The 14,826-nt window shown below is 35.3% G+C and overlaps 1 protein-coding gene across 3 annotated transcripts in view; it reads left to right on the forward strand.

The window, feature by feature from the left end:
• Positions 1-14,826, forward strand: part of PIBF1 (progesterone immunomodulatory binding factor 1) — a 106,528-nt gene that overhangs the window by 20,336 nt on the left and 71,366 nt on the right. For all 3 annotated transcript variants that reach the window (XM_063149426.1, XM_063149427.1, XM_063149428.1), the window contains exons 8-10: positions 2,718-2,899; positions 4,699-4,824; positions 8,742-8,840. In XM_063149426.1, the coding sequence (XP_063005496.1) occupies positions 2,718-2,899; positions 4,699-4,824; positions 8,742-8,840 (407 nt within the window). The remainder of the gene's footprint in view (positions 1-2,717; positions 2,900-4,698; positions 4,825-8,741; positions 8,841-14,826) is intronic.

Here is a 14,826-nt window from a genome sequence, read left to right on the forward strand (position 1 = left end):
ATGTCTTTAGGATAGCATGTCATGGGATATAGCACTCCAAATATAGTCTCACAAGTGTGGAACACTGGATAATAATTTTCTTTAACCCACTGTCTGCATTGTTGCTAGTATAGCCTTGTAGCCTCTTGGCCTTCTTTGCTGTCAGGGCACATTTCTGTCCCATGTTCAGTTAGTTCAACAGATGTTTGCCTATCCAATCCGTATTTTGCCAGCTTTTCCATACAGCTGTTACAGGAGGTGCCTGAAAGCCATGCAAAAGTAAATGACACGGACAGTGATCCCCCCATTCACAGAGCTAACATTTTTGTCATGTTTGATAGGTTTGGCCTTGGTAAATTTCTGCTAGTTTTTCTGTCACCTTCTCGTTCATATTCATGGATATAGCTTCCGGGGGAATTGACTTCATAATCCTTGCAGGGACTGAGATTACATTTACCAGCCCAACTGAGTGCTCCTACTTGAAGGAAGATTGTGGTAATCAGAAGCATTGATTACTTGCTATGATCCTTCAAATGGCTGGTCAGCCTCACAGCAACATAGGCTATCTCCCTCAACGCTGGTTGAGTGCTTCCCATTTTTTCCTAGGCGTTATATGCATGCCATTTTCCTAGGTATGTGACTTAGAAGGCTGAAGCAAAGACAGACTGAACTCTGCCAATGAGCTCAGGAACCTGGGAGGCCCCAGGGGAAAATTTACCATTGGAAGATGAATGCTGTGAGTATGCTTGATATGGTTTAACTCCAGCTGGCAACTAAGCCCCACACAGCTGTTTGCCAATCCCAGTGGGATGGGGGAGAGAATCAGAAGAGTAAAAGTCAATAAAAGTCATGGGTTGAGATAATGACCATTTAATAGGCAAAGCAAAAGCTACACACACAAGCCAAGCAAGTCAAGGAATTCATTCCCCACTTCCAGTGGGCAGGCAAGGGCTCAGCCAGGGAAGCAGAGCCCTGCAGGAATAGTGTGGAAGATCTTTGTGTGTTAACACTTTAGCAGCTGAATAAATGAGACAGACTACTCCTGAGAGTATTCAGGGGAGATGTGTTCCTTAATGTCTCTGTGTAAATAACAGTATTACAGATAGAACAGAGGCTAAAACTGCCGCTTACAGCTACTTGTAAAATTAGGCAAAGCACTGCTCTGGTAGCTGTAGAGATTGTCAGAAACATTAAGGAAAAAACCTGAGTTTCTATTAGAAAGTAGCCCTTTGGTTTCAGGCTTCGTTAGTATATTTATTCCTCAGTCTAGCTTTGTAAGAGGACATCAAAAGTCAGGTTTGTTCTCAGCGTGCAAGAATGGCCAAAAAAATACTGTCCTGTACATCAAGTTTGTACATACATATGGAGTACTGCAGAATAGCAGCAACAATGGCTTTTTTCATTAACTTTTTACTAAATTAATCAGAGTGAACAAAAGTAGCACTACTTTAAACTAAAATATCACCTCAAACTGTGTATTACTTAAATCTCGGAAAGGTTTCTGCTGATTTTTGTGTCTGCTGATACAGTATCAAGTCCTGGATTGGAAGAACATCCAATTGGAAGTTTTTACACAGTACTTGTTCCAGAGGAGGAGTAACTGCTTGATTTTCTTTGTGTAGTAGTCTATGATGTCTGTTCACTGTGGATATACATGTAACATACTACTGGGAGACAGACCATGTTTACTTTTTTTTTCTTAAATCAGGTATAGAACAGGCATTTATACCTCACCCTGAGTGTGGTGCTCAGCAAGTGGGCTGTTAGAGAAGAGCATACCTCTAAGAGTACTGTTTGTATATAAATTGTCATCTCTTTAACTTCTTCCTCCATGTCTTTGACTCCAGTATCTTTCCTTTAGTCCTTCTGTGACTTAGAAAAGGTGAATTCTGTCTAAACCATGTACATTATGTCTTTATAGCTGTAGGAGGCATGTTTCTGATAAGTTATTAATTTACCATTCTTTGAACTTGGTGTGTGAAATCCTCAGGAGCTTAAATGGCAAAATTCTTTAAGAGCACGAAACTGTTTTGTTATCATGATTATGAAGCTGGGCCTCCTTGCAACCGTGTCCTTTATGCTCTTTGCCTGTTCTCTAACTGTGTTCACCTTGAATGGATGGAGACTGCTCTCCCTCACACTGCTTCTTGGTGTAGGAAACATGGTTGATCTGATGACAAAGGTGGCTGTTCTCAACATATTCTTGTTCCTACTTTGGCATCAGTTTAGCCTTCTGTAGCAACACCAGCTCTTTGCCCTTGTCCACAACAGTTGTGCCTTACATCATCCCCAGAACTATCAGTTTTACCATTTCTTTACAGAGCAGTAATCACCCTGGTGCCCTTAAACATTTCCCTGCTGTTCCTGAGAATGTCAGTATGACAGGTTGGCACCAAGATTCTCCATCGGTGTTTCTGACACAGCACTATGCAGTACTGCTGCTATTCCTCTATTCAGTGCTTCAGTACTGTTTAGATACTGATGTAGATGAAAGAATCTCTTTTTTCAGCTGCTAACTACTGGAAATAAATTATGTAAACTCATAAAACGGTATTTTTATTAAAGTCTTTTTTTCAACTTAAAGCTTCATCAACTTGTTAAAATAAAGTGTAAATAGGGTCTTTTGCTTCAGATGATTTCACAGAACAGAGTTAAAATTAAATTGCAAATATGTGTACATAGGTTAAATACTTATCTTGAAATTTGTGTTAAAGTGTTCTTTTTAATACCTTTTATAGCTGGCAACCATACAACAATCCCTCAACTTGTTGCAAAAAGATAAAGATTATCTGAATCGGCAGAACATGGAGCTTAGCGTTCGCTGTGCACACGAAGAAGATCGTCTTGAAAGACTGCAGATTCAGCTAGAGGATGCCAAAAAAGCTAGGGAAGAAATGTATGAAAAATATGTTGCATCCAGGCAAGTTATTGTCTGTTCACTTCTATCAGTAGATAGATTCTTTAACTGTTTTCCCTTGTTTCTTGCACAAATCCCATTTAATTAATAATAATTTTCAGAAAGCTAACTCATATTTTTTTTAACTAGAAGCAGGACACCTTTCTTGGGTCAAAGAATGTATCACAAACAATTTTTTAAACCTTTATAGGACCATAGCAGTGGAAGTAAACTTTCAGCATAAACTTCAGCGTTTATGGCAATTATTCTTGTAGGTTTGCTCAGTTAATTATAAAACAAACTTCTTGTTTTCAATGTATATCCATAAATCTTGTGTCCTCTATAACTAAGAGGGAGTGTGCTAATATGATTCTCCTGATAGACAACTAAAACAAAAATTGCTACCTAAACGAAAATAGAAGGACATTCTTGAAATGATGAGTAATGGAGCTCCAGCCCATATCAGAAGAATTTTAAATTTTATTTTTCCTTTCAATGCAGTCACTCAAAGTTTTTTTAAATTTGTTTTGCATGTTTATATCTCAGAACTATGTATTTCCTTTATATTCACCTAGAACTTCTGGATTTTAAATTAAAAAATTGTCTTACTTTTGAAAATTTAAGAAAACATTCTTTTTAGGTTTTTTTATGATAGACCTCTTTGTTGTGTAAAAGGTCTTCATAGAGTATTTGTTATAATGTGGCACAGTTGAAGAAGGAGAAGAAATAGATTTACTTTTATCTTGAAGGGTCAACTGAAATACAATGTCTCAATGAAAAGAAAACGTGGAAAGTCTTTTTTTACAAAAGGAAAAGGAAATAAAATAAAAGGAAAACCTGACAGCAAGCATTCTCCATTTTAATATTTTGGGGCATCTAGATAATGTGAGGGAATTTTTGACCAGCTCAAGTACTCATTTCTAAGAATTATGGGTTATCACATGTTTGGAAATCAAATTAAATCTAAAACCTTTTACAGTTGCAAATGCACATGTCTTCATAATGTGCTTTTGTTTCCAAACCTGTGATTTTTACCAATTGCTTAATTGCTGATTAATTATTCTTGAACATTATGCTATCAAATTTTGACATTCCTTAACTGTTAAGCGCTTACAACATAACCCTGTTTTTGTCAGAGAGATTCTTTATGAGATTCCTTACATTCTGTCATGAGCTTCCAAAGTTACAAAAAAAGTCAATGTTTCTCTGAAATGAAATTCTTTTATCCTGATATCTTCTGATACTTGTGGTTTAAAAACTTTGTGTTTTAAATAATTCATATGTTACATTGACAGGATAAATTCCCAGATTTTGGGGGCTTTTGACTTCACAAATCTCCACTCCGTGTAATTTTCAATTGAACTTGTTATGTTTTATTCCCCTCATATGAGATGCAGATACTACACAAAGAAGTCTTGTAGTGGCATGGCAGCATTGCAAGTCAGTAAGTTAATCAATACTTACCAGTAATGAAGAAGAAAGTGAGGAGTTAAATGGTTACTTAATATAAGCACTTGTTTAGAGGCTGACAAAGAAGTTCTGAAAGAATGTTAATGTTATGTGATTAATCAATATTAAATAACTTTAAACATTTAAATCTGTGTGCAAAAGACTTCTGTTTATTCACAGTTAAATATTATTTATTCCTGGTTGATTTCCATTTAATTTATATAACAGCATAGGCTGATAAGTATTTTAAGTCATTGAGAGGTAAATGAATAAAGATTGAAATAAAATGTAAAATCAAGAAGAACTCTGCTCTTGTAAAGCTGTACCTCAAGTTTTAATATTTTAACTAATGCAATATGTTTCGTTATTTACAGAGACCACTATAAAGCAGAATATGAAAAGAGACTACATGAAGAGTTGGAACAAATAAGGTTGAAAACAAATCAAGAAATTGATCAACTAAGAAGCACCTCAAAAGAGATGTATGAACGTGAAAACAGGTAGGTAAGGTGTAGGCAGTAACCTAACTGAGGAAGAAATGACCAAGCAGTGTTTTGTGCTTAGATATAGTCCTAGCTGACTAACTCTTTGAGAGGTACTCAAAATGTAAAACCTAAAATTAAATTATACTTGTATGGTAAGTTTATGTTGTTATATTTATTATTAAATGATGGACAGCCAACATTATCTCTTGAAAAGGAATATTAGAATTCATGTTCTACATTAGATCTGGTGGTTTGAGGTTTGTTCAGAGGTATAGTATTAGTTAATTGACACGGGATGACAGTTTACATGTCATGCTCTAGGGGCAATCTTGAAACTGCTGGGAATCCAGAAGAGAAAGTGTTGATGCAGAAAATAAGGCAGGAAAAACCCAAAAGAAATAAGACTTAGGCCTGTATGAAGTAAATCTAATTGAGTTTGTTAATAGCATCATGATTCAAAAAAACCATTGATTTCCTGTAAATTATTGTAAAATTCTCTTGAGGAAGATTCAAGTCCTGCTAAGACCTGCATGATGAGTCTGTATGTGTGTCATCTAGTTGAATACCATGGAATTACATGCACATGCATAAGCCTTTTAGGGACTAAAAGATTTGGACCTTTGGCACTGAATTTCTTTTTTAGCTTGTTTTTTGTCCGTTTGATTGCTTTAAAATGGGAGGAGTGCTTAATAACTTTACTATAGATGTCCTGAAAGTGCCGTGTGGAGAAGGAAATGACAGTAGTAAAAAGATATTTGTAGCATTAGCATCTGTTCCTCTAATAGGTAGTTTTGTTACTGCTGGGAAGAGTAGAAAAAGAACATGGCTTCTGCTGTATTTCAGTCAGCAGAAAGGTTCTAATTAAAAAACAATTACATCATTGTGTAGTTTTGCTAGTGTGAGTAAAATACACGTATACATCCACACCACTTCCTGTATGCAAATCTATTTTGAATTACAAAGTATGAATTTAAGCATGCATTACTTTGGAGATTTGACAAGCGTCTGTATATCATTGAGAAAGCTACTGAAAGATATTTCATTTGTATCTGGAAGTGCTTTACAGAAGTTTTCTCCTCATTTTGAAATAATTACTTCTGAAATGCAAATCCCTTAGATTTGCCTACATGTTTAGAAAAAAAAATTAAAAGAAAGCTTTCTAGCATATGTTTTTCTAGAAAATACTAAAAAATCCACTGTAAGGCAGTCTGCCTCAATGGTAAGACAAATGGAACCTCAAATTATGAGCAAAACAATTTGCAGTGAATGTGTAATGTGATGAGATGCTGTTTGTGGCTGAAAATAAAGTTAAGATGCTGGTTTCATCCTCCTGCTCAAAGCATGGAATGGTATTACAGCTAAGCTAATCCAATATTCAGTTGCTCATATTCTTTGCCAAGCCTGATGTGCCTGATAGTTCCTTTGAATTTGTTGGCACGCATTTTACACTAGGATGAATCAGTTCAAGAAACTGAAATGGGAGGGGGCAGCTAATAAAGAAGTGATGCATCCATGCCTAATTTTTTTGGCATCAGTTTCACTTGTATGACTGTTGTAAGCATGGGCTGTGTTTGCATTAGCAAGCATGAGTGAATTCACAGGGCATGTGAATGTCTGCAAGAGGTTTGACACTGGATTACCTGTAGTCCATTCCCATAGATCAAACACAGTTTAGTAGTTGAGCGTGTGAGATGCTTTCCCTAAGCACGTTTTCTGATGTGGTCGAATCTGACTGCAATACAGTTTGTGCATTCTAGAGCAGTTTAGGGATGTGATATTTATTGCATTTATGTGCAATAAATGACGGTTGTGAAGAGGTTTGTGTGAAAACCTAACGAAGATGCCCACGAGCTGCTGCCTCCCATGTCTTCATCTCACCTTTTTTCTCCCCATGCCCATTCTTGATCCTCTGGATAATATTTCTGTCCCATTTACTTTCATTGTGTGATAGGCTGGCTAAATGCCTTGCAAGGCCCCAGTGCAGCCATTTGGGTAGGTGCTTCGCCTCCTGTGAAGTGGCGGTCACACAGCTGACAACTGGCAGCATCACTGGTGTGTCTCCTGGCTCTCTAGAGAATATTTCAACAGACGTTATATCACATCTATGATTGTGGTCTTGTTGGTTGAATAGTCCCTCACTTGTGTCCTTTTTCCTCCTATTGCATTTTCAATTGATTAGTTGTTCAGCTAAGCAAAAGAGTTTATTCTCTAAATGAGGCTCTGTATCTCTCCTACTGTTTCATTTTTATCCCACCTCCACTACTCTAGTCTTAAGGATACAGCTCTGGACTCCTACTCTGAGACATAACATGCTTGATTTTAATGCTGTTAACAAAATATATTGCCATGTTGCCATATTTTGGTATGAGTCACTTTTAAAGAATCTAATCTTAAGGTCAGTCCCTGAATTTCTGCACTAAATTCTATAGCCTAGTAACTCAATTTTTAAAGAAAATTTTGTTATCTTTCTCTAGTAGCCAGTTAGCTGCTACATAATTTGGATGTTAATTTTTTCTAAGTAACTGTTTGCTGTTCGTATGAATTATTTTGAATACAGAAAAGTGCCACTGACAACATTTATTCTAGAAAATAGTCTTTAAACCAGAAATTATATACCTTTAGTGTGATACAATGACATAGGTTAACATTTACATGAGCGTAATGATTTTCTATTTTCCTTTGTTTCCTGACTTTTCTCCAAAACTGGCCTGAGCCTTTAATTTCTCTTTGCCTTAAGTCAGAAAATTGTGAGGAGAGGAAAAAAAACAAAACTGCAGTAGGAAGATCTTGGTTGCATCCACATTAGCAGTTCAGTTCCGATGAAGAATATGGTGTTGAAGTGAAATCCCCTAGTCATAGCTGCTAGTCATGGTTTTAGGTTGCCTTGCAGCTGTCCTTGGATTTGCTTGTATTTGTAACATATAAATAAGATTCCTTTTAGATAAAACAAAATCGAAAGGAATTTTTAAGATCATCTAATATATTTCAAGTGCTGGTGAATGTTCATCATAGAAGCAAACAAGTAGTAGAGTAAAATTCTTAAAACAGTCATAACAGGGATTTCTGATCCTCAACAACCACTGTTAGCTCCGGCAAATTGGCTGGTGCTCTGTTACGCTGAATATTGGACATTGAGTTTATATACAGTATCTAAGCAGTGCTTCCCCTCCTTATAGTCTAGTGCAGTGTTGATTTATGGCCTGCTTGCAGCATAACAGACTGTGAATAACTAATTCCAATTTTTAAACACAAATACTATCTGTTTTATTCTTAGTTTTATGCTATTCTCATTTGTGTTGGTCAAATAATAATTGAGGTCGTTTGAGCATCTTGACTGATTCCTGGTTATAAAAAAAAAGGAGTATCAATTGATTGTAATAAAATGTTATTTTATGGTTCTTTGTAGATCAAAAATGTTGCCAGCAATAAAACCCAGGAGACTCCTGGGTTGATATGTATGATATGCAATAACATATACATCACAGTACCTAGACAATTGGTAGTAGGATTTCTATGCTTACCTAAACTTTTCTTGCTCTATCAAAAGTTGTGAATCATCTCAGCTAGGCAGACAGCATTCCTGCAGTTATTCCCAAAGCACCAAGGAAAATCATTGGAATTTATTTAATTCCTGCAAAAAAAAAATTTTAGTTCTAGTATTCTAGAATAATTAGAGTTACATGTTTCCACATGTAAATAGGTGATTTGATAATAGTTTTTTACAATTTCAGAACTGGAAGCTTTGCTGGTATACCTGAAAACAACCTGAAGTAAAGCCTCTGTAATAAATAAGTGAATAGATAGACCCTTCTGCCATTCTGTGAGAGTTGAAGAAGGTAGCATTGAAATTTGTATCAGAAAGCAGTAATTAATGAAGCAAGGCAGTCTTGTTTCTAACAGATTCTTAACAGAATAATTTTTGTTTCCTTCAGAAATTTGAGAGAAGCACGAGATAATGCTGTTGCTGAAAAAGAGAGAGCAGTAACTGCTGAAAAGGAATCTTTAAGAAAATACGATCAACTCTTAGAACAGTAAGTGTTTTAAAATACATATAAAAATCTAAAGGTATAACAGTGTTTATAGCTAGGAGGTCTGAGTAGGAGGAATTACTTACTTTCTGCTTACAAAGAACAAATTGAATTACAAACTCTTCATTTAAATGAAGTTGCAGACTTAATTCTTGTAGTAAATTCTTTCCATTATCACTGCAGTAATAAGATCAAAGTTTGGTATTTCTCCTGCCATACTGTAGAGACAAGCGAACATAATTATTCATTTCATAGCAAGAATGTCAATTTTATACTGTTACGGTAGCAGTGGTCAAACTCTGAACCTGTTTGTGGGTTTTCTTTAGTTGAGAGTAGAAAATATGTTTGTAATATGACTTCAATTAATAGTTTTTATGAAGTTTGGATAGAGGGCAGTAGTCATAAACAATTATGTTTGCTACATATTTCTCTTCTTACTAGTCTCTTCTCAGACTCTCATACTCCATGTGTAGAATATGTTGTCTATACCAATGCACAGTTCCATTCCATAGAGAAAGAAACTGTAATTGATTTTTTTGCCTGCTTACAAGCACTCTATGTTCTGTAACTCCTTTTCCTTACTTTTTGTAAATTTGGAATGTATGCTGTGGTTAAACTAAGAGCTAATGTAAAGCGATGGACAGTAATCAAAGTTGTTCAGGTTAAGTTTGTCATGTGTCTTTAGTTTTGGATTTAATTCATTGTTTAATGCATTTTTTTTTCTATAATGAAGTGATCAGTTCATTAAGTGACCATACTACCTAGTCATCTACTCAAAGGGAGTACTAGATGAGCCTTCTTTGCTCTGAATAATTTTTAATTACAGTGAAAATGTTGTTAACTTAAGCATAGGAACAAATTTATTGAAGCTTTTAATTTTCATGTATAACTCCTAAATTGCAGTGGTGATACTATTGAGGAAATAGCATTGCCAAAGGATTGAAAAAATGTGATTTCTAATTGATGATGTCAAGCAATAGGGGTATGTCCAGAGCAAATGAGATGGGTCAGAGGATTTGATATCCACGGTGAGTTTAAGGGACTTGACTTCTGATTAATATGGGCCCAAGGGTGCCGAATACCTTTTAGGGGTTAGAGCACATTGGAGGGGTTGTTGGGTTCTCAAAAGGAATTCAGTCTGCAAACTCTGAGGTAATGGCTCCACAATGCAGAAATCAAAGTCGTTTGAACAGGGAGGCCAGGAAACTTGGTTCAAAACTGATCTCCTGGGTTAAAATAAAATGCTAATGTGAGTCAACACGTTTCTTTCTAATGAGACTCCTACCTTCCACTGTGGTAAAATTTACTAAGACATGGGGATTTTATATATAACTGGAAACTCCTCTTGAAAGTCAGTCTGGCATATCATAATTGGAGTTTGCACTTTTACTTAATAAAAATCCTAACTTTGCAATTCTTCTGAATTTATTTTTGAACTTAAGGACTGTGGAGAAAATGCTTTTCTGTGCAGCTGTATTCCCATGCATCTAATGTGTCCTTTTTCATACTTTATTTTAGTTGCTTTTTAAATTTACGTTGCTTCATTTTGAGGAGGTTTGTCCCACTGCAATTAGAAACAGGAATCTTACTTGATACATTTATGCTTCTTTGCTCTTATAGCTTTTTCTAGTGATAAGCCCTCCAGTTAAGTAAAACTCTAATTTCCTCGTGTTAAATAAATTAATAAGTTGATTCATGCTGGGTTTTGGAGTTCTAAGGAGTAGATCGCTCCTCAGAAGATTATTTTCTGCTTGGGAACATTGAAAACCCATACTAGCCTTTTTTGAAATGTTGGTGTCTCTCTTTAAAAGTACCTCACTTCTAACCACATAACAGGTGTCAAGACCGTGACTTTCTCCACATTCCAAATCATCTGCCTAAGCGAACTGCAAAGTAACTGGCATGTTGAGTTGGTAGAAATACCTTAACTTGAAAGACCCCCACATTCTGAATTCTGTGGACTCACAGGTGACAGTTCTGTGGAACAAAGAAATTTTCTGATATCACCAGAAACCCCTAAGACAAAATAGGAATACCTGTGTTGTCCAGTTCTGTATTTAAGTGATTAGAACAGCTTGTTCTACTTTAGTAAAGACAAGGTGACTCATCGTAGTTACCACTGGTATCATAATCTGTATAAACAAACATGTTTGAAAGCTTCAGAAGTATGTGGAATGTTGACTGGCCTGAATGGTGGTTAAATAAGGCCCCTGGCAAATCTTGTGATCAGAAGTGTAACTAATACCCAATTTTCTAGTCAAGTGCAGTTATTTTCATTTTTTTTCACTCATGTTTGTGATAGTTTTCTGTGAACAGCTATTTACAAATGCCAAGAAAATACCAAAGTGATAATATTCATGAAAGAATTATATTCAGAAAGGTTCTGCTGTTTCAGCCTTTAAGTAGACCACTGTGATGTCAGGATGTAAGTTTTGTTGCTCTAATTGCCATTTTACATCTGTAATTTCTGTCTGAGAATCTATGTTTCATTTGCCTATGACAAGGACAACAACCTTAAATTATTTGATATTTTTGGATTTAAGTCTTGTTGATGTCACACACGTTCTGAAAAAAATATGACCAAAGGGAAACATTTTCACTTGTTGTTGGTAATGTGACTTAAGACTTTTTTCTAATTTCAAAGCTATATTACCTCAGTTGGAATTGTCTAGGGGTAGAGTAAGCAGAGCAATTCTGTAACAGCTCTGTCATCTGCATGGTTAAGTGCAGGTACTAAATATGTTCCAGCTTTTCCTTCTTTTGAACACTCCTGGAGCATTAGTTTCAAACTACTGACTCTTAATCTGTTACTTCTCCTTGCCAAAAGAAAAAACATCCAACCCACCAAAACACCAACAGCAAAAAAAAAACCAACACCAGAAAAGTAGAAGTGCGCTGTGATTTGCTGTTGGGCTTTTTCCTGATAAGGTGCCTAGTCTCCTCTAAGGAGCCACATAAAACTTACATGGTTTCTTTTCTTAAAGTGGACTCAGAGGTCTAACATGGTGTGAACTCACAGTTGAGCACTTCACCTACAAGTACCATCTCTTGCCTTTGATTGTTGACTTCCTTTAAAGTCAAATTCCTTAAATTTCTTCTAAAAGGAGTATAATATCTTTTTCCAGGACCCAGCTATATCAGTGGAAACTGGTTTAAAAATTCTAGAATTATTGGGAACATGAGTGAAGTTCATACAAAACCTTTTTTTTCTTAGTGAGAAAAAAATATGCTGCTCATATCATCTAATTGTACTTTTCCTATTTTTGTAATGATAAAGTGAGAGGTGTAGAATAGTGAACAAAATAGGTATACAGTAAACAGAATATGAGTATTCAAGAAAATTGTGTTATGGCAAGTGTTGTTCCTTCGACTTTGCAGTGAACACTATTCATAAAAACCCTTGGTTTTGTAAAAGCTAGTTTAACTTCCCTATTCATAAAAACCCTTGGTTTTGTAAAAGCTAGTTTAACTTCCTGCCTCTGTCCATTAGGTAATAGGATATCTTTAATTGTGTTCTTTTTTCTTTCTTATTTGCATATACACAGATGATGAATTTTAAACCATATTTGTGTAGTTGTGTTCAGTCAGAGTTATGACTACAGAAATCGTTTAGAGCCTTAGGTTTGTTCTATAAAGATTTTAAAGTATTTTGTAGTATTTTTGTTATTTAAACATTTCTGGGTTGATGTACATAGCTCAGTTTGTAAAAATTACTGAATTTATAATGGATGATCTGCTACAGGTAAAAATACCTTTAGGAGTATTTCTGTTGTTTCTGTTTGGAAATGCTTTTCTCAAATGAGAAACAAAATAGAATAAAGATTATTGACATTTCTTGACAGCATTTGTCTCTGCCTCATAGATTCAGAAAAGTATGCAAAAAGTTGTCTGCATGTTTGTGTTTGCAGATTTATTGCTTTTCTTTCCAGTCAGCTGCAAGGTGACTGTGCAACTTAGAGACTTATTTTAGTCTCTCCGTAGTCTTTTTCATTTGAATCTCTTTTATCCCTACTTTTTTTGTTCTTCATAATTGTGGTATATTTTAGAATTTATCAGATGCTATATGATGCTAGTCATCTGTCTTGAACTTTTTAGGTGATGGAGAGAGGGGATCAATTCTGTTCATCAAATGGGTTTTTAAATAAGAAGAAATTAAGATCCCTATATCTGCTTATTAATTGCACACAAACCTAGAGGACTATCTTAGGTGAGAAGATAATTGGATAAATTTCCTGAATAAATAAATGTTAGAATACATTTAGAATCTCTGTGGAGCATGCAGGAATCTCATCCTTTCATTTATTACATAATACTTTCATTGTTAACAGAAACATTAAAGCTAATTACTTTCCCCATCTGATAACGTATTTTTTATAATCTGGATGTTGCTGACTGCAGTGACAGCATTCTAATATTAAAATTACAAACTCAATGTCTATATGTGCTGGAGTTACTGCTAATATTTAAATAGGGGCGTGTTATCTCTTCAAGAATATTTATATCAAATGAAGATTTCAATAATGAATTTTAAAAAATCCATACTGAAGACTGCTGGACAAAATAGTTCTTGGGCAAAGCTGCCATTACTCTGTGATAAAAACTGCTGTCAGAACTTCCTACACATGGATGCTGGGTTTCTATGTGAGGTGTTTTGCAATCCCTTGAATTAAAGAGCTATGTAGGTCTTGAAAATCACTACCACTTTAAATTTACAGTTTCGATTAATTTTGTTTATGATTTCCAAAATGCTTTTTTGGTAATAATAATTTGCTGCTGCTGTATTCATTTATGACTTCCATCATATGATGTGTATGCATAATTTTTAACACTTAGAATTTCTCTCAGAATAAAGCCCAGCCGTTCAATGGCATTATTAGACCTTGTTTGGAGTTCAGCCCTAGCCAAAGTAGCTATTCCACATTTCCCATAAAACAACCTTCAGCTTGTTCTCCTGATGAGAAAGTTAAATAGGAGGTACAACTAAACGGGGAAAATTCATGAATGTAATGAAAATTGCTGAAAGACACCCTCTCAGAAATTCTGAATCAATGCAGAGAAGTTGTGAAAGAACCAAGAGCAATAAGATGATGGAGAAGCAAAGAAAAGGTCAGTTTCCCAGGTGACTAAGTCTAGCTTATTTCCAAGCTGTAGAAGCAGCACTTGAATCCATAACAGAAAAAGTCTGTGTATCCTGTATTTCTACTGAAATGGCTAGTGAGGCTCCTACTCTCTTCCTTTTCTTCTGAGGATATGTTTATTTGAACTTTGCATCTTAATGGATGTAAAGTTCAAATAGGATGTATTTTAATAAACAGGAGCAAACCTACTTAACTCATTTGATTAAATAGATGAATAATAGTGTTGGGAAAACTGCACACTTGCTAAAGCCTGCCTAATTGGTTTTTGTTCTTAGATTGCTAATCAGGTTCTTAAAATTTTACATTCTTAGCTAAGATAGTGTTCTTGCAGAATGAATGTTTTGAGCCCTGTAACCAGTCACTTCATAACTGTAACTGTCTTGATGTTGAAGAATTATCTGCATCAAGACTCATAGGAATGCTAAATTAGTCTGATGTCTGACCTTTCTGAGCTTCATTACATCTGGAACACAGGCTTTGAAGTTTGTTCTCTTACTGTGCAAGGAATGTTTAATGATTATTTATAGCTCTAAAAATCTTTTATTTCAGTTGCTCTTGCCCCAGCTCGTAAGAAACAGTTCTCACAAAATATTTTCAGCCTCTGTGGGATGCTTTGGAAAAGTTGTAATACCAACATATCATCATATCATAAAGATTTTCTATAAGCCTTGTTGTTCTCATTTTACTTTTTATTTCCTGCTAGCCAAATAGTTTTAATCTTAAAATATTATGATTGGTAGAGGCAAATTGTTAAGGTGTTGCAATGGCTATTCTGAGTACCCAAGAAACTATTTATTTACTCACTCTTTCAAGTCCTTAGGGTATTTTTGCTAGCCTGGAAAGGTTGAAAT

This window comes from Melospiza melodia, chromosome 2 (assembly GCF_035770615.1).
Source record: "Melospiza melodia melodia isolate bMelMel2 chromosome 2, bMelMel2.pri, whole genome shotgun sequence".
Lineage (NCBI taxonomy): Eukaryota > Metazoa > Chordata > Aves > Passeriformes > Passerellidae > Melospiza > Melospiza melodia.